We start from the raw sequence: 22815 nt of genomic DNA, 5'->3' as shown, positions 1-22815 counted from the left end.
CCTCGTCCGCATGGTGGCGCGCTAATTAATCTTCAATACTTTTTTAATTACCAATCAAATTCGGACCAATTCGGCCCAGAGAGAGAGAGAGAGAGAGCGATCGAGAGAGAGACGATCAATCTGCGCGTCAGTTTGCGTAATGTTTGAAATTGAAATTTAACACGATGGTCGTCGTCACCACACCGAAATCACAGACAAACAGACTTAACGCTTAGAACGGTCTTCTTTAAAATCTTTCGTCCACTTCACGCAGTGAGCATCTAGTAGCCATTAGGGTAATTCTAAATTTAAAAAAAAATGTTCGGAAATACAATCTCTAGTATCTTCCTTACCCTCCTTACTATGAAATGAGTTTTCACTTTGGAATGATAAGTTCGTACTTACATTCCAGTAATAACTTGTTTCGAACAATATTCAAAATTTCTCCATAATTATTTCCATATAAACATACATCGTCTTTGGGCCACCCTTAAATCACCACCTAGAAAGCTGAAAATTTCACAGAACTCTATTATTATAGTAAGGATGGAAAAAAAGATATGGAAGTTAAAAATTTCAATCTTTTTTTTTAATTTTGGACCGCGCTAGTGGCTATGTTGCATGAATAGTTCATTTCACGGCGAAATTCTCACTCTTTCGCTTTTTAACAAAACTTCAAAACAACGGTGCCAGTACCTGTCAACTATGACAGGTGCTGGCACCGTTGTTTTCAGATTTCTTAAAGGAGAGAAAGAGAGCGAAAGTGTGAAACGTCAAACACTGAGGAAAACAATGCGCTCACTAGTGGTGAGCTATAGAACATAGGAAATTTGAAATCATCGTTTAATGCGTGGTCAAAGGGAATTTCGTCAGTGTTACGTCCGTTTGTCTGTGCCGAAACAGTCATTGTGTACTTGTTGCGTTTCGCTTTTGCCCGGTGGTGGAAAGTTTCTCTTGGTCAATTTGCGCAATACCTGATTGTGTTTGTCAGATCAAATAGGATTTTCTACCTTCACTCCTCGATCGAATGAAGGGGGGGTCTCAAGGGGGGCTAAGATGTGAATTGTTCATTAACCTTGAGGGAAGTTTCCGATGGGTAGCGTTTTCCGAAAGTATCGTAAATTAATAAAACAAACACAGCTGATGAGCTGAATATCTGTGCACATTTCTGGGGCTGTGCGATGTTTTTTGACGGGTTTTCTCCGGGTATTTTGGCGTCTTAGCGCGAAACCGAGTGGAAGCCAACAAATGGGGAGGAAAAACATGAAATTAGCATATAATGGTAATTACTTTTATTACCTCTCTATTAGTTTGTTTACTCCTACGAGTGAGACAGAGGGGGAAAGAAAAGGCTGCTGCTCGTACAAAAGATGTTCTCGCGTGCATGTGCGATCGTATATGGAACAAGATTTTCGAATTAGCGCAATTTCATTTAATCGTTTGGTGAAATATTTTCTTCTTGAGGCCCGTGGCCTTCCCACGCCAGGGGTTCCCCAACGTTTCCGGATTAGGGACCACATTTGTTCAGTTTTCTTCTGCGATCAGCTGATCATTTATAGGTTAGGTGAAGTCTTCCTAAACCACTAACGATATTATCTTTGGCTGAGATGAAACCCTAAACAAACTTCAAAATACTTCAGCTAAATGGACTTCTTACTTCTGAAGAACTCCTGATAAGATCCTTGGCAGATTATTTACTGTTGTACGTAGTCTGAGACTAGAAGATTGGTCAAGTATCTTGCAAATAATTTGCTAAAAAGCTCTAGATGACCTGAACTTCGATATTCTTGAAGTATTTCTCTCAAGATTTATAACACATTCCTCTTGATACTTTTAGAACAATGTTTGGTTCTTCAGTAGACACTCATGAAATTTTGGGTAGCTTCGTTGACAGCTACATGGATGCTTCCATGATCCACCCACAATCACATCCTGGGAAACCAACTCAAAATTTGACAACCCCTGGTTCGGTGTTTTCTTCCCCGAATCGCAACACACAACGATGCGTCGTCGTGATCGAAGGGGGGCGGCCAGAAGAGTGCCAAAAAAGATTAAGTGATCAGCAACAATTTGGTCGAGTTTTAGACTTGTGCTGCTGCTGGTGCTCACAGAGTGAAATCCATGGCGGGCGCCAGGAGAGACCCGAACCACCATCCATCCGTCTCGAGCAGCGAGTACCCGGAGAGGATGTAACGTATTAATAAAAATTGTGATGATTCGCCGTGTTTTTCGAGTAATAAAAATGAAATTAAAATCTCGCGGTTCGCGGATGGGAGGTTCGCTGCTCCCGTTGCTTGCTGGGTCTCGGAATATGGGGGAACGGGAAAGACCCCAGCGCAGCCATCATCACCCCGAGCGAGAGCCATTCAGCCAGCCAAACATGTGTAATTGTTTTTGTGTCAGTTCTTGAACTTCCTGTCGAGGGGCGCTTGGCAATGTGAATCTGCACCCCCCCCCTTCTCTTCTGTGCTGGGTGATTCGAAAATTATTCACGCCTTAAACGACATGGACAGGCACTTGGCAGTCAGTTGTGGCAACCTAGCCCCCAGAGCAGACAGAGATGGATGCTTCCGTCGCACAGTGGTTGTACTTTATATAAATATTGGCCAAAATCGCTAAAATCGTGAAAATCCATTGCCAAATCATGATATTTGAAAAACATATGACTTGGCTAAATTACCTCAGGGATGTCAAAAATCTTTGTTTGCGGATGACACAGGCCTCTCGGCCAAAGAACGGAGCCTGCGTGTCATCTGTAGTAGATTGCAAAAAAGTTGACTTGCAAAAATGGAAAATTTCTACTAATACTTCCAAAACTCAACATAAACCTAAACTTCTTTATTAAAAACTTTCAAGTAGACATGTCGTCACGATAAGAGGTGTTCCAATCAATTGGTCAGATAAAGTTAAGTATCTAGAGCTCATGCTAGGTAAAACAATATTTCAAACGTAGGCAAACCTTTTGTGGTTTCTGAATTCATTTTGGAGCGATTTATAAAACAAGTTAGATTATTTGATGGTCTGATCCAATTCGAAAAATTAGAAAGGATCAATTTCAACTTCATCTAGAGTCACAGGATGCAAAAAATCGAAATATACCCCTGGAGTTGTTTTTCAATACTTATGAAACATAAAAAAATATCAGTAAAAGAATTCAACATTTTTTTGTACTTTTGTCCAGTTTTAGTCCACTGTGCGTCAGCTCTTGCTACTTGTTGTGTGGTACAGTGTGGCAAAGTGTGCGGTTTTTATTGCGCGTTCAAGTCGAGAAAACAATTTCTGTTTTTCATATAAATTATGAGAGCAATTATTATTTGGGGGTACACACATGAAGCAAAACATTCTCCGACGCGCACAACACAAGTTGCTTACCATGCCATGGCGAGCTCGTTGTTCGGAGCACCCCCATCTCCCCCTCATCTACCGGTAGGTAGGAAAGACAGAGGCAGGCAGGCAAGTAGCGTCGTCGTCGATCATATTGTACATATGTTTTCAGTTTATTTTTAAATTTATCTCATTTGCGTGTCACTTGGTTTGAATTGCGTTGGGGGGCGCTCTCGGCGTCGTCGTACCGTGCAATATTAGGGCGGTTCATGTTTCGAAAAGTTTGAAGGTTTCATGTCCCATGGTTTTCTTACAATCCTCATTATTGAAATAGAGTTTTGTCAAATTTCTATTCATTTTAGCGAAGGTTTTAAGAGATCCAAACACGTTGAAGGTTTACATGAAATATGTATATGAAAAACCTAAAATATTACTTTCAACACGGACAGAATTACCATATCAAAGTAGATACTTGTCTTGTACAAATTTTCAATCTTCTCTACACAAGTTGCTGAAAAAACAAAACCATTTTCAGTTAATTTTGTTTGAGGTTTTCACAGAAGTTGACAGGACTATAATTCTATATGGGGCTGAATAATAGCAAACAGATTGATGGATACCTCGTTCACTGTCTGTTGTGCTCCCTTTAGTAATTCTTTTCATTATAGTTAGAAGAATGGGTTTTCACTTAGAGATGATAAGTTTATGCTTATTACCGTGTTTAAATATTCCTGTATTACAAGTGTTTTACTTCTAGGGCGACCTGAAAATTTGAAAACAATCTATTTTCTTCATAAAAAACTGTTGAATGATCATATTATTTTGTACTTTGAACCACCCTAGTGCAACACGTTTGAGCGTTCAAAGTTTTTCTGTTACTGCGAATGGTGACGATTAGGGGGAGAAGGTGGGTGTGGCACGACATCACGCAGTCAAACTGACTGTGAAGTGTTCTTTCTAGGAATTGCCTCCGTAGTTTGATTCCAGAGGTATCATCTTCACATTGTAAATGGAGTGAGGATTCATGCTGGTTGAAAGTAATAGAGTTTCGAGTCAAAAAAGCAAAGATTATTACTGTGCGTACTGTTCGGAATTGTATGTATACTGTTCTGCAACATTGTTGTAGTTGGATTCAGTTCAACAATACAGTTTCCATTTCTAAGGGACGTATCCTGATATAAATTGATTGTGATTAAACCAACAGCAGCACACCCTGTTCATACCTAATTTGTAAAAGTTTGCAGTACAAAAATGTCATCCTCTTGCATTCCAGTTTATACCATACTCCTATCCGGCACTATGCTTCTACAACTCTTCCCATTCCATCTTCCATTAATCATTTAGTCAGCACTTGGATCGATACTTACTCCATCCCCAGTGCACTTGCTTCTACAATGACAAATCTTCCGATGAAAAAGCTTCCATTAGATTGCATTCACAGATTAATATTTATTCTGCTCTGCATTGTACATTTCCTGACCCCCCTTTAGTTTTGCAACCAGAAATGCGCAATCCCGTTTGCACACCCACAAACACTCGGAAGAGCGCCTCATCGTCGAAATCTCACCCACCACTCGTTAAAAAGCATTAATCTTTATTATTTTGATCTAGACCTACTCTCATTCACTCACCAACTCTCACACAACAGCACACCAAACCGGCTGAAAGGGGTGGCATCGGATTGCTGTGCGAATTTTCCACCCCACCCACGACCTTCCGCAGGAATTGCCACCTGAATGACACACGAACTGCACTGGTATTAGTGAACTGCATATTCATTCACTACTTCACGCTGCACTATGTTCTATTCTCAACTCGTATTGTCACCATTTGAGGAAAATGTTGCAAAATGCCCCTCACAAGCTCGATTATGTAGCCATATGGCTACACCTGCCTCGCCAAAATGCAGGTCAATGAGGGCAACAGTAAAATGTTTAGCTGCATCTGCTCGCACCATGTACACCGTGAAACCCACTGCATTCAAAGAGGTCGTGAGAATTGCATTGATTCAGGGGTAACAATGTCCACGACATATGTTCACTGTGGTTAACTAGATGGCAATGTGAGGAAAATGTTACTACTGCTGTGAGACAGTTTTTCGACTAATTTTAGCGTTGGCTACGAACGTTCATGAGATGAAGATTGAGAGAAAGACTATAAAAAAGGATGTATAGAAAGATAGATCGAAGTACAGTCAAATCACGATAACTCCATATTCCATATCTATTATTCGATATTGGTCTGATTTGATGGTCTTTCCAAAATAGAAAGTGCAGTTATGAAGAGTTTACTATAAGACGAAATGTCTGCTGAACCGGAATATAAACCAAACAAAATGCTCGCGAGCATCAGAGTGCTGAGCGGTTCCACGCCGTTTCGCAGACCCGATTATTTTTGTATTTTTTGAATCGCCTGAAAATTTGCATACAGATTCTTTATGACCAAAAATGCCATTATGTACTTTCAGACCGCCATTTTGAACCTCGCCTTATTTTTGAGAAGGGCGTATCGGAAAATGCATGGCAAATCTTTAAAAAACTGTAACTCGAAAACGGTTTGTCCGATCGATTTGAGATCTTCTACAAAGCTTAGGTCTATATGGAGAAAAATATGCACGGTAAAAAAAAGTTACAGATTATTTTTTATTTCAAAAACAAAATTTTAAAATCGATTTTCTCCAGAAACGCAGTTTTGAAACACGAAATATGCTTGAAAAGGACCAATTTTTCTTTTTTTATTTGAAAATTTTATATAAATATGAGTATATATCGAAATTGAAGCAACCTAGAAAAAATATACTTAAGTACTTTTTGATTGCAATTTTTCTGTACTTTCAAATAATTACATAAAAAAATATTGTTTTCCTCTGTTTCGATTTGTTTTCAAATTCTGTAATTTCTAAATAAATCATAACTTTTTTGTCCATAATTCTTCCATTTTGAAACATTGTGCAATAAATCACATAAGTTGTCCCCTAAACCATATTCAAAAATTAAAAAAATCAAAACTGCGTTTCTGGAGAAAATCGATTTTAAAATTTTGTTTTTGAAATGAAACATAATCTGTAACTTTTTTTACCGTGCATATTTTTCTCCATATAGTCCTAAGCAATACCTACAACTTTGTAGAAGATCTCAAATCGATCGGACAAACCGTTTTCGAGTTACAGTTTTTTAAAGATTTGCTATGCATTTTCCGATACGCCCTTCTCAAAATTAAGGCGAGGTTCAAAATGGCGGTCTGAAGGTGCAAAATGGCATTTTTGGTCAGAGTATTTTTGGTCATAAAGAATCTGTATGCAAATTTTCAGGCGATTCAAAAAATACAAAAATTAAATAAAAAAAAAAAAATTTTGGCGTGATATATTGAAATGTGATATAAAGAAAATGTATTTTCTGCCATAAATTCGTTAAAAATGGGTCAATAACATATGAATGAGTGGAAAACTAATGATAAGTCAAAAATTTATTGTCTTACGCGATATTGAATTATTTCGATATTCTTTAACCAAAAATTTCCCTCCAGTAACAAAAACAAACAAAAATAGCATTGGTTCAGATTGGACACTTTGTCCTTCGTTCCCCCAAATAGTGCCAGCAGGGCAATGAGCTACAGTACAGGTGAAGAAGACCATGATTTGCATATGTATTGGTAACCAAAAAAGTGGTGACGTCACTATTTGATTGCAAGCACGAGTAGATATGAGATATTTGAAACAAATTGAATGTAACATAAAAAATTGTGGTGCATACCATGAAATTTAATTCGAACTAGATGATTTTTGATTATTGTATTTATTGTTGGACTATTTCAACACAATAGACTTAAAAAATATTCAAAATAATCATATATTTAATTGAGGTTTGCCTAGCATGAAATAGGGTATTCCATCTGTATAAATAACTAATGTATACTTTTTGATAACGCCGTAAAAACTATTAGTAACCAAGTGTGTAGCTTGTTGTTTCTGAACAGATGAATAGATTAGCACGTTATTAAACAACACTGTGGTGAAACAATGCTCAGAAACAATGGAACGGTGAAACATCGCAAGAAGATCCATTTTCAACTATTAACGTTTTTGGATTTCTCCGCCTCCAGTGAACAGTGATTTTGCAAAAGGTTAGCCACAAGTTCCTTCCGCTCGTTCCGTTGATAACGTTGGGAACGACCTCTACTCTCAACGCATGACGATTCCAGAGTACGAATGGTGGGAAAAGCTGTAATTGGCATTACGTTTCTTGGTACTGGACAAAGAAATCTTACCGCCTCGGACCAGACTATTTCGATCTGCACCTGTCAACGATTTTCGGATCGAAGCATTGAACACAAAATCGTCAGATGTGAAATGCTGGGAAGCATACATAAAGCGATGTACCCGAATCTTTGATGAGCCTACAAAATTTCACCCATTTCGATCGCTTGCTAGGTTCTTTGGGGAAAGTGTGAAACCTTATGCAAATATCACTGTTCATCGCTTCCTGTGTCGTTATCTTGCACACATTGACTGCACACTGCGGCATTCTATCAAAATTTACCAGAAATTGTTAAAACTGTACGAAATAAAGTGGAAAAACATCTGAACTCACGCACTTTTTGCTTTCGCGTCAAGGGATTTTAAATTGTAAACACAAATAGTGACGTAGGCAAGATCAGCGATGTATTGGTGTTAGGTGTAATTTTCAACTTTATACAGTTGTCACACACACTATTATACGGAACTGCGCCACCTGTTCTGTAACTCATTGCCAGCAGGGATCATAAATCGAGTGGAAGGTCAACTCGAAACGCAGATCATGCTCTCTTCCTCTCGATGAAACTGTTGCCATCGTTGGTAATACCTATTAGGCGTTTCAGCCCATTATCAACCATTCCGGGGTGCAGTTTGGCGTTAAAATTTCACTCGACTATGAAACCGACTCTCGATTTCTCATAGAAGTAATTGGAATGTTATGGAACACCCAACAGTAAAATGTATAAGTGCTGAAAACGGAGGGACTTGGGAACATTGACACAAGCTGGACGTCGAAAGCCACATATTTTTGTTCACAAATTGTTATGATTTGTCACTTTATTTTATTGATTTTACCAAAATTGTAACAGTTTAGATATTATAGGGTAAAATCGTTATCAGGAAAATATATTTTAGCAGTTTTAGGCAAACTTAAAAGTAGATTGGAGTACTTTGTACCCTTTAATTCCGCCCTAAATTCTTATCTTTGACAGATACGCGTATTTTGACTACCACTAGCAGTCTTCTTCAGTGTCAGTTACTCGTATTCACTGCCAGTGGTAGTCGAAATACGCGTATCTGTCAAAGATAAGTATTTAGGGAGGAATGAAAAGGTACAAGCTACTCCAATCTACTTTTAAGTTTCTCTTTCGAGATTCTGTTCAGAGTATTCGAATGCATTAAGAAGAGATGCAGTTTTAAACAAATTACCGAGAATCGAACAATAATTATATGATTATTTTATAAATTCTAGTTAAATTCAAATTGTCCAGACTGCCATAAAAAGTGTGCGGTCTTTTGATTCCGTCGCAAGGTCCTTTGGGCGAGCGACGGAATCAAAATCATTCATATTCGATTTGCGTTGTGCGAGTGTGAAGAAATATTTGTGTTAAGTCGAGGATGGATTGTCAACTGGTGAGCTCGTTTCATGCTTACGGTAACAATTTTTTATTGTGGCAACGTTACGTTTAGGTAATTTTCAAACAAACTGTTGTTCGTCACTAAACATAAGTGTCGCCATAAACCAGGCCTTCGGCCATAAATCAGGCCAGGGTTAGAAGATTCTGTTTCTGTTTAGCTTGAAAGTAGTATATCAGCTTAAAAATTATTTATATTATTTTTTCGAATCTTTTCAAATATATGATTTTATGAATTATTCAAAACCTTTGTCTTGTCTTCGATGTCTTGCAGCTTAATTTTAGACACTGCAGATTGGTGTTTTAATAATGGGTAAAATTATTTGGCAAATTAACCTGAGAAGATCGATTCATTTCGGTTTATTATCTAAAAAAATAAATTTGTAATATCAATCTTGTTTTGATTACAAATCAATGTTCAATAAATGAAGCCTAAGCAAAAGCCGAAAGCTAAAGTTTCAACCATAATAATAACTCTATAATTAGAGATATATTCTCCACGATGGTAAACGCAGCATACTTGGCAAGATTATGAACAAATAGGCAAACTTTTCACCAAACCTTGCACAGGATTCGCTATGAATTGTGGACAAATTTTTCACGGATAACATGAGCAAGATTCTTACAAAATGTGCAACAGGATTCCATATAATTCCACAGGATCAATACGCTGTTTTTTTATCCCGGCCAAGGTTACAATGAAATCCTGGACAGCATTTCCTGAGAATTCAAGATTTCAAAATTAATATGCGAATGCAACGAGATTCTAAAAGAATGTTGTAAAATTCTGAACAGAATTCTCACTTAATTGTGACCAAGATTTTCGCAAAATTCCAAAATACGAGTCTCACAAAACCCTATGCAGGATTTCGAATAATACTAGGAGTATTCTGGCAGTATTACAAAATGTTCATTGGGTGCAAAAATTATGGGTTAGACTCTTCAAACCATACTGTGTAAGATTAATTCATGATTTCGCAAGAGACTTTCTAAATATTCATCAGGATGCTTAAAACATTTCTGTTTTTTAACCTAAAAAAATGCTTCGTTTACTAACTTTTATCAAATTTCATGCAAATATTTGGGCATTTTAGAAAGTTGGCCCGCCACCCAAAATTGATTCTGCGATTTGCCCCGCGATTCGAAAAGGTTGGGCAGGCCTGCCATAAACCTTTATTCCTGTTTGAATAATTTCGATGTACACATACTTTTCTTTTTTTTTATTGTTACTAAAATGAATGGTTGAATGGCTCAAAATTTGACCAATCTAGAGCATTTTTTCCCAATCATCATAGGGTGGTCTAACAAAAACAAGTTTTTTAACTCTAGTTTATTTAATATTACCTTCTTGTCAAAGTTGTCTATGAACGACTTTTAGAACTTATTTTGATGCAGAAAGATTGTTGATGTCATTTTTAGTTCAAAAGTTATTGAAGTTGTTCTGCTAAAAATCCTTTGTTTTTAAAGGCATTCCATTAGAGTTACAAAAATCACACATCTGTAATTTTTTGATATAATATACAATTTTATTTTGTCTCTTGAATGCCGTCAAAAGATATTTTTTATGTTTGCCCCTATCAGAGATATTCACAATCAAAGTAAGCATGGTTTTGTGACAAAAATAACAATAACTCCTAAACGGAAGGAGATAGCGAGTTTCTTCACTCACTAAATTACGCATTTTTCAAAGCTCTAAAAGTGTTTCATAGACTACTTTGATAAGATATTTGAATTGAAAATGCTAGAGCCAGAAAACCAGTTTTCGTTGGACCACCCTATGTTACCGTAGGAAAAAAGCTCTAAATCGGTCAAGAGATACAAAAAAACATGTTTTGGCAAAGTTGCTTAAAATTGAATGCTTTACAACATTGCTGAAGCATGTATAATATAATTTCTACAAATAAGAAAGTTAGTTACACAATGGCGCGGTAAATGGCTGGGCATGGCGTACCATTGGTACCTCGTGTACCTGCAGGAATAAAATAGACCCCTTTGTGTGGTCCTTAGCCTCTTGCCCAGCAACTCCTATCCCTACCTCCTCGTGGTACTGGCCGGGGTACGAGTAACCTTGGGGAAGATCGGGTAACCAACCCCCGGTGGGAACTTTGGTCGTATGCTGACAGGGAAGGGGGGGTTTGCTTCTGCAAACCTGGAGCGTCTGTACTCCACGTTAGGAGCGGCTCACAACAGCGTCTGTTCCCCATGTCAGGGGCGGCTGATCATCGTCCGAGTGCCAGAGAAGGACTCTAAGCTAAACTGCGCACTATGGCCCTCCGAACATTTAGGGGGAATGGTCCTCCGGAAATCTAGGGGGTTGGTGTCAGGCCCTGCGAGCCAGCCGTAAAAACACATCAGCACAGGAACGTCAACGAGAGAATACGGACCGGAACAATCGGCAAAGACCACAGCGACGAAAATGGACTAGCGATTGGAAACTCGGTACGTGGAACTGCAAATCTCTCAACTTCATTGGAAGTACTCGCATACTCTCCGATGTACTGAAGACCCGCGGTTTCGACATCGTAGCGCTGCAGGAGGTGTGCTGGACAGGAGCATTGGTGCGAACGTTTAGAGGTAATCATACCATCTACCAGAGCTGCGGCAACACACGCGAGCTGGGAACAGCTTTCATAGTGATGGGTGATATGCAAAGGCGCGTGATCGGGTGGTGGCCGATCAATGAATGAATGTGCAAGTTAAGAATCAAAGGCCGATTCTTTAACTTCAGCATAATCAACGTGCATAGCCCACACTCCGGGAGCACTGATGATGACAAGGACGCATTTTACGCGCAGCTCGAACGCGAGTACGACCGCTGCCCAAGCCACGACGTCAAGATCATCATAGGAGATTTGAACGCTCAGGTTGGCCAGGAGGAGGAGTTCAGACCGACGATTGGAAAGTTCAGCGCCCACCGGCTGACGAACGAGAACGGCCTACGACTGATAGATTTTGCCGCCTCCAAGAACATGGCCATTCGTAGCACCTATTTCCAGCACAGCCTCCCGTATCGGTACACCTGGAGATCACCTCAGCAGACAGAATCGCAAATCGACCACGTTTTGATCGATGGACGGCACTTCTCCGACATAACCGACGTCAGAACCTATCGTGGCGCCAACATTGACTCCGACCTGGTGATGGTGAAACTGCGCCCAAAACTATCCGTCATCAACAATGTACGGTACCGACGCCCGCCCCGGTACAATCTCGAGCGGCTAAAACAACCGGATGTCGCCAATGCGTACGCGCAGCATCTTGAGGCAGCGTTGCCGGATGAGGGCGAGCTCGATAGGGACCCTCTTGAGGACTGCTGGAGGACAGTCAAAGCAGCCATTAACGACGCTGCCGAAAGCGTTGTCGGATATGTGGAACGGAGCTCAAGAAACGATTGGTTCGACGAGGAGTGCCAGGAGGTTTTAGAGGAGAAGAATGCAGCGCGGGCTGCAATGCTGCAGCATGGTACGCGGCAAAACGTGGAACGATACAGACTGAAGCGGAAACAGCAAACCCGCCTATTCCGGGACAAAAAGCGCCGCCTGGAAGAGGTGGAATGCCAAGAGATGGAGTTGCTGTACCGTTCTCAAGAAACGCGGAAGTTCTATCAGAAGCTCAACACATCCCGCAAATGCTTCGTGCCGCGAGCTGAGATGTGCCGGGATAAGGATGGGAGCATCTTGACGGACGGACGCGAGGTGATCGAAAGGTGGAAGCAGCACTACGATGAACACCTGAATGGCGCAGAGAACACAGGCACAGAAGGTCAGGACAGCGAAGGCGATGGCTACGTCAGCACAGCGGATAGCGGAAATCAACCAGCTCCCACGATGGGGGAAGTTAAGGATGCCATTCAACAGCTCAAGAACAACAAAGCCGCTGGCAAGGATGGTATCGGAGCCGAACTCATCAAGATGGGCCCGGACAGGTTGGCCGCTTGTCTGCATCGGCTGATAGTCAGAATCTGGGAAACGGAACAGCTACCGGAGGAGTGGAAGCAAGGCGTTATATGCCCTATCTACAAAAAGGGCGACAAACTGGAGTGTGAAAATTATCGTGCAATCACCATCCTAAACGCCGCCTATAAAGTGCTATCCCAGATTCTCTTCCGTCGTCTATCACCTATAGCAAACGAGTTCGTGGGAAGTTATCAAGCAGGTTTCATCGACGGCCGCTCGACAACGGACCAGATCTTTTCCGTGCGGCAAATCCTCCAGAAATGCCGTGAGTACCAGGTCCCTACGCACCATTTGTTCATCGATTTCAAGGCGGCATACGATAGTATCGACCGCATTGAGCTATGGAAAATCATGGACGAGAACAGCTTTCCCGGGAAGCTCACAAGATTGATCAGAGCAACGATGGACGGTATGCAAAACTGCGTGAAGATCTCGGGCGAACACTCCAGTTCGTTCGAGTCTCGGCGGGGACTACGACAGGGCGACGGACTTTCGTGCCTGTTGTTCAATATTGCGCTTGAAGGTGTCATGCGGAGAGCCGGACTTAACAGTCGAGGCACGATTTTCACGAGATCCGGACAATTTGTTTGCTTCGCGGACGACATGGATATTATTGGGAGAAAATTTGAAACGGTGGCAGATTTGTTCACCCGCCTGAAACGCGAAGCAACAAGAGTCGGGCTAATGGTGAATGCGTCGAAAACAAAGTACATGCTGGTTGGCGGAACTGAGCGCGACAGGGCCCGCCTAGGAAGCAGTGTTACGATAGACGGGGATACCTTCGAGGTGGTGGACGAGTTCGTCTACCTTGGATCCTTGTTGACGGCTGACAACAATGTTAGTCGGGAAATACGAAGGCGCATCATCAGCGGAAGTCGTGCCTACTATGGGCTCCAGAAGAAACAGCGGTCAAGAAAGATTCACCCCCGCACCAAATGCACGATGTACAAAACGCTCATAAGACCGGTAGTCCTCTATGGGCATGAGGCGTGGACTATGCTCGAGGAGGACTTGCAAGCTCTTGGGGTTTTCGAACGCCGAGTGCTAAGGACGATCTTCGGCGGCGTGCAGGAGAACGGCGTGTGGCGGCGAAGGATGAACCACGAGCTCGCTCAACTCTACGGCGAACCCAGTATCGTGAAGGTAGCTAAAGCTGGAAGGATACGCTGGGCAGGGCATGTTGCAAGAATGCCGGACAACAACCCTGTAAAGATGGTGTTCGCCACGAATCCGGTCGGAACAAGAAGGCGTGGGGCGCAGCGAGCTAGGTGGATGGACCAGGTACACCAGGACCTGGAGAGCGTGGGTCACAGTCGAGGATGGAGAGAAGCGGCCATGAACCGAGGGAATTGGCGAAATATTGTTGGCGAGGCTTTATCAAGATAATTGATGTAAAGCCAAATAAGTAAGTAAGTAAGTAAAGTTACACAATTTCTATGAAAATGTGGTCCACCCTAATTTTCAATAACACCAAACAAAGCGCTTAACTAATGCAAACAACTTTGTAGAAGACCATTTTCGTCTAATGTTTCATTCTAAAGCTCAAAATGCATCTTTCCGCGTAAAACTGATTCCTGGACCACTGTGTAGTGTTATGAATTAGGTGATTATTTGAGATAGTCCAAGACTCCAAGAGCATCCTTAAAAATACGGTATGCGGTACTTGTATTTCCTTTAAATTTATGTTCTAAATTACTTGTTTTCTTTGTAAAGTCGATCTAAGCACGTTTTGCAGAATTTATTCTATTATCGTCAATATTAGGAATTTTGGTTTTAATCTAATTTTTAAATTCTTTTTTTTTTTTAATTTTATTAAAATTTCTTGTTGCCTTTTTCTGATAGTAGGTTACCAGTGGATAATGGATCACATAAGCAATAACAATCATAACATAATAACAAAAAGTCCTAAAAGAGCGAATTTGGCGTCAATCGAAAATATTAACCTCTACTATAAGGGAAACATATAAAACGAATAATAACACTATTTTTTGAGCCTTGAGTCACTATTGGTACGCGTGTTCTAGTATTTACGCTTGTGCTCCAGTAGTAGTCGTTCGGTAATGATGCAAGAAATTTCAAGCAGTTGATTTTTACATTTTTCGTTCGAAGCAGCAACTAAAATCTTTCGAATAAAGCACACATCATCTCTTAGACTTTTTTTTCATTTTTATACATCAATTTAAAAAAACTGCTTCCAATACTGGAACACGACGGCAACTATTGGTGCAAGGGAGCAAAATGTTTGTGCAAAGTTAATTCTAATAAGATAAAAGGCTGTAATTTGGCAAATCTACTAGACCAGAAACGATCTATCCACCAATAAATAGCGCATGTCGTTTTATCGAAAAAAAAAAAATGATAATGCCAACCCAAAAAAACAATAGCACATTTTTGTATCTTTCTTCGTCAATTCTCTTTCTAGACCATTTAGACAGTGTTGCCAAATATGCCTATTGAAAATTTGAAAACTAAAAATATATATTTCCACCAAGTAACTGTTTTTTGTTTCGATTTAATTTTTCCAATTGCAAAAAACAGCGTGATGAAACTTAAAATTACTTATTTTTCCTTTTAAATGTAAAAAATGTATTGAATTTTGCTAACGGAATCGAGCCTGGATGCAAGTTTAAAATTTTAGACACTGTTTTAGGTTTTCAAAACGATTAGTAACACAAATACAAGAGCAAAGCAATTGTTATTTTGAATCACTTTATTGCCTAATAGGTTTAGAGTGTTTGAAAAACCTAAAATTTGAATAGAAATTTGATGTTAACCTTCCCTTGGAACGTGAAATTCTTGAATGTCTGACGTAACTTATTGGAAACTCCCAAAACAATGCAAGCAATTCTGTACACCGTTAACATCTTTATCAGTAAAGATAGAATTTTGAACCCCTTCTGGTTGGAAACGATTTATGTTATATATATCTCAGTAGAGAATTTCTTGAACTGCCTATGGTATTCAATCAAAGCGCCTGCGTTTCCTATCCCATTCTAAAAACATCATCCCTCACACTAGACCAACAAATCTCGATTTTACCACCGAAAAATGCACCAGTGGGTGCTCATGCTCATCCTTTCAATCTCTCATCCCCTCAATGCTTATACCGCACCGAAAACGGTGCATTAGTGTTTGTACGAAATATTAATCAAGTTTTTGCACCCTTTCTCTCTCTTCCCCGTTGCAGATTCCGTCCCTCTGTTTTTTGGAGTGAAACCACTCGCCACCCGAAAGCAGCCACAGAGCCGCGCTTCTACAACACCGCACTCCGACGCAAATATGGATTTCCAACGAAAGTTTAAATGATCTCATACCAAAACTAAACAAACAAAGTCAACAAGCAAACTACTACCTCTCTCAGGGAAAACTGAACAAGAACCTGTTGAAAAGAACACACTATTTGAAACGTGAAGCTGAAGGCTAGAATTAAAATCGGAACGAGCGGGCGAACAATTCGCGTACTCCAATGAATTGAATGTCGACAGCAACTGTCGCGATCCAGCCGATTGACAAACTGAGTCGATATCCGACGGTCGGGTCGTTGTCGGCACCGTGGACACCCGCCACCATGAACGACACGCAGCAAATGCACGCCACGGACAGCAGCCAACAGAGCAGCAATAACGCCAGCAGCATACACAACAACAACAATACCATCAACAGCAACAGTGGCAAGAATCGGGGAAGCAGCAACAGCGATGCCAAAATGGAGCACCACTTTCAGCTATTGCAGAGGGAACGTGAACTCCAGCAGCAACAACAACGGGAACGAGACCAGCAACAACAGCAGCGAGAAGTGCAACAGCAGCAGCATCAACAGCAACAGCAACAGTCTTCGTCGTCAGCGTCGGCGACAATGTCGCAAAGCCAGTCTCACCACCAGCAGCGAGAGCGGGAACGGGAGCGCGAGAGGGAACGCGAGCGGGACCTGCATCAACAGCACCCGCATCGGCCGTTTTCGCCGACACCGTCCGAGCAGCAGCAGTACGCCCTCAAGTGGAACGACTTCCAGTCGTCGATACTGTCGTCCTTCCGGCATCTGCGGGACGAGGAGGACTTTGTCGATGTGACGATTGCCTGCGAGCAGCGGTCCTTTACCGCGCACAAGGTGAGTTGGGTTTGGGAGGCGATAAGCACGCGGAGTCCTAAATTTGTACAAACCTTTTGAAAAAACCTGGAGAAATCGCTCTTAGAAAAAACTCGAAATATTTCCTGAAAAAAAGCAAATATACTATAGTAATTCTTAGAGTAATTTTTAGAAAAATCTTTTAAAAAAAATAGATGGATATCAAATGGATCTTTTCGTAACAAAACAGTTAGTTTTGAACTTTCTCTGGCTACGCCCATGGTGAAAAATATTAGACTGAAGAAGCTACAATGATTGACGGAAATCCAACAAACACCCTTATGGATTGAGCTAATTTGAATCCTACGGAAGATTCAACAATTTTGAAATCCAACAACAATTTTCTACTCGATAATCCAATTAACTAACTTTTACCATCCACTCCACACCTCTGTTATCTCACTTTCTATCCCCCACAGGTCGTCCTGAGTGCGTGTAGTCCCTACTTTCGCAAGCTGCTGAAGGCGAATCCCTGCGAGCATCCGATTGTCATCCTGCGTGACGTGCGCTCCGAGGACATCGAAAGTCTGCTGAGGTAATGACCGACTGCTCGCTCGGTTGCTCGTTTATCACTCTGGAAAACTAAACTAATTAATCCATTTCCATCCCTTGCTCTACCCCCACCCCCTCGGATTTTGGCGCCCAATCCTTCAAAACACATCAACAAACAACCGCCCAGATTTATGTACAACGGCGAGGTGCACATCGGACAGGATCAATTAAGCGATTTCCTCAAAACGGCACAATTGCTCCAAGTGCGGGGGTTGGCAGATGTGACGAACCCGGGCCGAACGTCCACCGGTGGCAACGTTGGCGGTATCGGCGCCTCGGCAGCGCTAAACTCCTCCTCGTTATCGGCACCTGCTGTTCAGGAGCTGAAAGCATCGCCCGTAATAAAATTCGAATTAAACCCGGCTCGGCTCACGATAATTAATCCCCCTTTCCCTCCCTCTCTTTCGCACTTTTTTCTCACTCCGGTACGCAGACTTCGTCGTCATTACCATGGGAACCGCCGGAGGATGGTGCCGGAGTGCCCCCTCCCCAGAAGCGTACCAAAAGCTCCGAACTGTACCGCAAGCAGCACGGCCTCAGCCCGGACGACCCGATCCCTCTCGAGCACTTCCCCATCGGACAGCACCCGTTGACCCGCGAACGTTCCAAGGACAAGAGCAAGGACCTCCGGAGTAACGCCAGCATCGCCGGCAGTGACTTCGAGGTGCGCGACCGGGACCGCAGTCTGGAGTCGCACCGCGAGTCGCTCCTCTCACAGGTACTGGAGGGCGGACCTACCCTGTCTGTGCCATCGGTAGGTTGCCGCTGTTTTTCTAGGGGGGGTACGGGAGACCGCCAAAGACATTATTTGATTGAACGTGGGTTGAGTTTGAAGACCTTTAGGCTTCTGGCTTCCTGCTCAGCAGGCTTCTGGAAGATGCTCAGCAGGCTTCTGGGAAGCTATTCTGCAGGCTTCTGGGAAGCTATTCTGCAGGCTTCTGGGAAGCTGCTCTGCAGGCTTCTGGGAAGCTGCTCAGCAGGCTTCTGGGAAGCTGCTCTGCAGGCTTCTGGGAAGCTGCTCTGCAGGCTTCTGGGAAGCTGCTCTGCAGGCTTCTGGGAAGCTGCTCTGCAGGCTTCTGGGAAGCTGCTCTGCAGGCTTCTGGGAAGCTGCTCTGCAGGCTTCTGGGAAGCTGCTCTGCAGGCTTCTGGGAAGCTGCTCTGCAGGCTTCTGGGAAGCTGCTCTGCAGGCTTTTGGGAAGCTGCTCTGCAGGCTTCTGGAAGCTGCTCTGCAGGCCTTTGGGAAGCTGCTCAACAGGCTTCTGGGAAGCTGCTCTGTAGGCTTTTGGGAAGCTGCTCTGCAGGCTTCTGGGAAGCTGCTCTGCAGGCTTCTGGTAAGCTGCTTTGCAGGCTTCTGGTAAGCTGCTCTGCAGGCTTCTGGGAAGCTGCTCAGCAGGCTTCTGGGAAGCTGCTCAGCAGGCTTCTGGGAAGCTGCTCAGCAGGCTTCTGGGAAGCTGCTCAGCAGGCTTCTGGGAAGCTGCTCAGCAGGCTTCTGGGAAGCTGCTCTGCAGGCTTCTGGGAAGCTGCTCTGCAGGCTTCTGGGAAGCTGCTCTGCAGGCTTCTGGGAAGCTGCTCTGCAGGCTTCTGGGAAGCTGCTCTGCAGGCTTCTGGGAAGCTGCTCTGCAGGCTTCTGGGAAGCTGCTCTGCAGGCTTCTGGGAAGCTGCTCTGCAGGCTTTTGGGAAGCTGCTCTGCAGGCTTCTGGAAGCTGCTCTGCAGGCCTTTGGGAAGCTGCTCAACAGGCTTCTGGGAAGCTGCTCTGTAGGCTTTTGGGAAGCTGCTCTGCAGGCTTCTGGGAAGCTGCTCTGCAGGCTTCTGGGAAGCTGCTCTGCAGGCTTCTGGGAAGCTGCTCTGCAGGCTTCTGGGAAGCTGCTCTGCAGGCTTCTGGGAAGCTGCTCTGCAGGCTTCTGGGAAGCTGCTCTGCAGGCTTTTGGGAAGCTGCTCTGCAGGCTTCTGGAAGCTGCTCTGCAGGCCTTTGGGAAGCTGCTCAACAGGCTTCTGGGAAGCTGCTCTGTAGGCTTTTGGGAAGCTGCTCTGCAGGCTTCTGGGAAGCTGCTCTGCAGGCTTCTGGGAAGCTGCTCAGCAGGCTTCTGGGAAGCTGCTCAGCAGGCTTCTGGGAAGCTGCTCAGCAGGCTTCTGGGAAGCTGCTCAGCAGGCTTCTGGGAAGCTGCTCAGCAGGCTTCTGGGAAGCTGCTCAGCAGGCTTCTGGGAAGCTGCTCAGCAGGCTTCTGGGAAGCTGCTCAGCAGGCTTCTGGGAAGCTGCTCAGCAGGCTTCTGGGAAGCTGCTCAGCAGGCTTCTGGGAAGCTGCTCAGCAGGCTTCTGGGAAGCTGCTCAGCAGGCTTCTGGGAGGCTGCTCAGCAGGCTTCTGGGAAGCTGCTCAGCAGGCTTACGGGAAACTGGTACAAGCGTTAAACCAAGAGATTTGAGTCGAAGTCCTTTCTGAACTATGAACAGGTCTCAGCGATAACCCTGTCATACCCCTATAAAAACTCACCGGAAGAACCTCCGTCTAACCCCCCAACCAATCCCGTCCCGCACGCAGAAACACCCCGACCTGCAGTCACTTCAGAATGCCATCAGCGGTGAGGACTCGAACAGCAGCGACACGGCTGCCTCCGATCACGGCGATGACATCGAGGGCATCAACGGCAACGTCGAACACACCCGCCCGTCGTTCCCATTCCTCGGCCTGCAGGGCATCCCCGGTCTGATACCCGGCCCGTCCGGTATGCATGGGGACAACTTCGGTAAGTCAGCCAACCCTGCTAAATAGAAGAAAAAAAATCCCTTCTCTCGATTGCTACTTTGATTTTGGCTCGTTGTATTATAGTATTCTCAAAAGTCCTACTAGTTTCTTACTAATAACCCTACTTTGGTTTCTGGGGAGTCTCGTGCGCCGAGACTCCCTGTTTCAGTAGGTTTGATTTGAGTTTTCCTATTAGTCTATTATGATTTGGCCCTCAAAACTAATACTTGAAAAATCAGAGTTTGTTCTACATACGGTTTGTGATTGAAAATTAGAGATTGAGACAAACGTTAGAGGCAATTATTTCAGGCAAACGGTAGAATAGTTAGAAGTTATTTGAAGTCTTCGTGTGGTAGGAGTGCTAAAACAACGTGATTTGAATAACCATCCGGATCGAGAAGTTTGATGACAGTGTGTGGTTTAAAATTTGACTTATGATAATCGTCGAAAAATGATATATCACATAGAAAAAAGTTCTGAACTATGCTAAATTTAACTTAATATTGATGGAATGATTTAATATACTCGTTAAATGTTTAATTTTTGGAATATTACGTATTTCTATAAGTTTCATTGGATATAAACGAAATACTTAGCTGTACTAAAATCATTACATTATCTCCAAATACTCATCTGTTCTGCCCCTTGATTGAATGCAACACTTGCAAAACATTATAAGCCATTTTATGAGACGTTTCGAATCATATGGTTTCCGTTTGTTTACCAGCTTTGAAAGTTTCTGGCGGGTCGATTTATTTACGTTTCTTCTAGCGTTATATTTGGAAGGAGCTGACGCTGGTGGCAATGCAACAAAGTTTTTAATTTACGCATGTAAAATTGAAATCAGCAAGCAAGGAAGGTATTTTTCATCTACAGGTAACATAATACATGTACACCGGGTAGAAACAGGTGCTGAAAGAGACGGGGATGTCATCGCCAAAAAAATGTGACCAGCGCCATTCAGATGTCATGCTAGTTTTTTGAACAACAACAATGAGCGGCCCGCCAGAAAACGTCATTCGAACGTCTCGTAAAATGGCTTATTATTTTCATAACATGTCACGTTGTGATTCTGACAGTTGAATAGGAGTTAATCATAGAAAACAAATGTTTGTTCTAAAAAGTACTAAATTCAACTTAATGCAATATTGTTCACAAAATTCACATGGAGTTCGGTAAATACAGCGGGGATTCGCTGGTTGGAACACGACTGCCTTCCATCTAGCGAATCCGACCCGTTAGTTGGAACGATTGACAGCTGGTTAAAATGCTCCACACTAACGCATCTGCAGAGCAAATCGTCACGAAACGAAACGCACGCATTTGCTCTATATATGGAGACTTCAATGCGACAATACTCAGACATCAAAGTCAGTTTGACATTTTCTGTTGAGATTTGAGTGCTTTTTAGTTGGAATATTTTCCAACCAGCGAACATCCAACCATCGAGTCATTCCTTGTAGCGGACCCCCAACGGGTGAATCCCCACTGTATATTTTCCGGTGTTTATATTTTGTCGCCTAAAACGGTGTTGTATCTCTGAATTTTCCTGGCTCTGCGTGTGTACTAAAATCATTATTTCAAAATACTTATCAGTGAAAGTATTGTTCCAAATTGAGAACGGAAACCTGATAAAAGTGACATGTTTGTACTAAACATATTATTTTCATCTACATTTAGTACAACACTTTAAAATATAAACCATCAGAGATAAAAACACTTCAAAAAATTTCAATTTTGATTCGCTGTTTGTTCACCAAATGCTTGATAAGAATGTTGTGGCGCTCTTGTCTCGCCCAAGAATGAAAGGAATCTTTATGGATTTAGGTCCATCGATGATCATGATGATAATGATGATGTGCGTATCTCCCATTCAGCATCCTTCTGCTCGGTTCCTTTCTTGAATGGAAACCGGACAGAATGGATCCCTGGGCCGCCAAGATGGACGAACGAAGATGGCATTGTTGATGATGCCTGGTCTTTTCTTCTCGCTCGCCGCACTATCAATGGTTGGAGGCTTTCAAAAGCGAGGCAACTGGACCAGAATTGGAAATCGGTTTGATTTGAGTCCTCGTCCCCTCTTTCAACCGCCTTTCCCTTGACCTGGCAGATTTTTTTTCGCTGGCTTCCTACAATAGCAAACCCCCCTTTGCGGGCTGGGAACAGGACGAAGCCCGAGGAAACTTGAGAGGAAAATACCCTGCAAAAGAAAAAGGAAAGGAGTGTTATATAAACAACATACATTTAATTTTATGTGCGGATTTTTTTACGCCCGTCCGGGGTTTGCTTTCTCGTTAAAATGCGTACCATCGGCCATCGGCCAACTCCATCAGCAGTTGCCGCCACCGAGAAAAAAGGATCTAAAGTCAACCGTACCGAGTCCGAGCTACTGGAGGAAGGAAGCAGATGGGGGGTTAAATCGGAAAGGATTTGGACGTGTATGAACGCCTATCGTAGAAAGATTGCCTAGCCCGGCTCGATGGGACG

General features: G+C 42.8%; 1 protein-coding gene across 14 annotated transcripts in view; it reads left to right on the top strand.

The window, feature by feature from the left end:
• The window catches only part of LOC5573206 (protein abrupt), a 216402-nt gene that overhangs the window by 100699 nt on the left and 92888 nt on the right, over positions 1-22815 (top strand). For 13 of the 14 annotated variants that reach the window (XM_021847602.1, XM_021847597.1, XM_021847598.1 and 10 more), the window contains 5 exons: positions 16096-17016; positions 17454-17569; positions 17714-17924; positions 18020-18340; positions 20125-20329. In XM_021847602.1, the coding sequence (XP_021703294.1) occupies positions 16384-17016; positions 17454-17569; positions 17714-17924; positions 18020-18340; positions 20125-20329 (1486 nt within the window). In that variant the 5' untranslated portion in view covers positions 16096-16383. The remainder of the gene's footprint in view (positions 1-16095; positions 17017-17453; positions 17570-17713; positions 17925-18019; positions 18341-20124; positions 20330-22815) is intronic. The other variant, XM_021847608.1, reaches the window with a different exon arrangement.

This window comes from Aedes aegypti, chromosome 2 (genome assembly GCF_002204515.2).
Source record: "Aedes aegypti strain LVP_AGWG chromosome 2, AaegL5.0 Primary Assembly, whole genome shotgun sequence".
NCBI lineage: Eukaryota > Metazoa > Arthropoda > Insecta > Diptera > Culicidae > Aedes > Aedes aegypti.
This window is presented reverse-complemented; position numbering and strand designations above follow the sequence as displayed.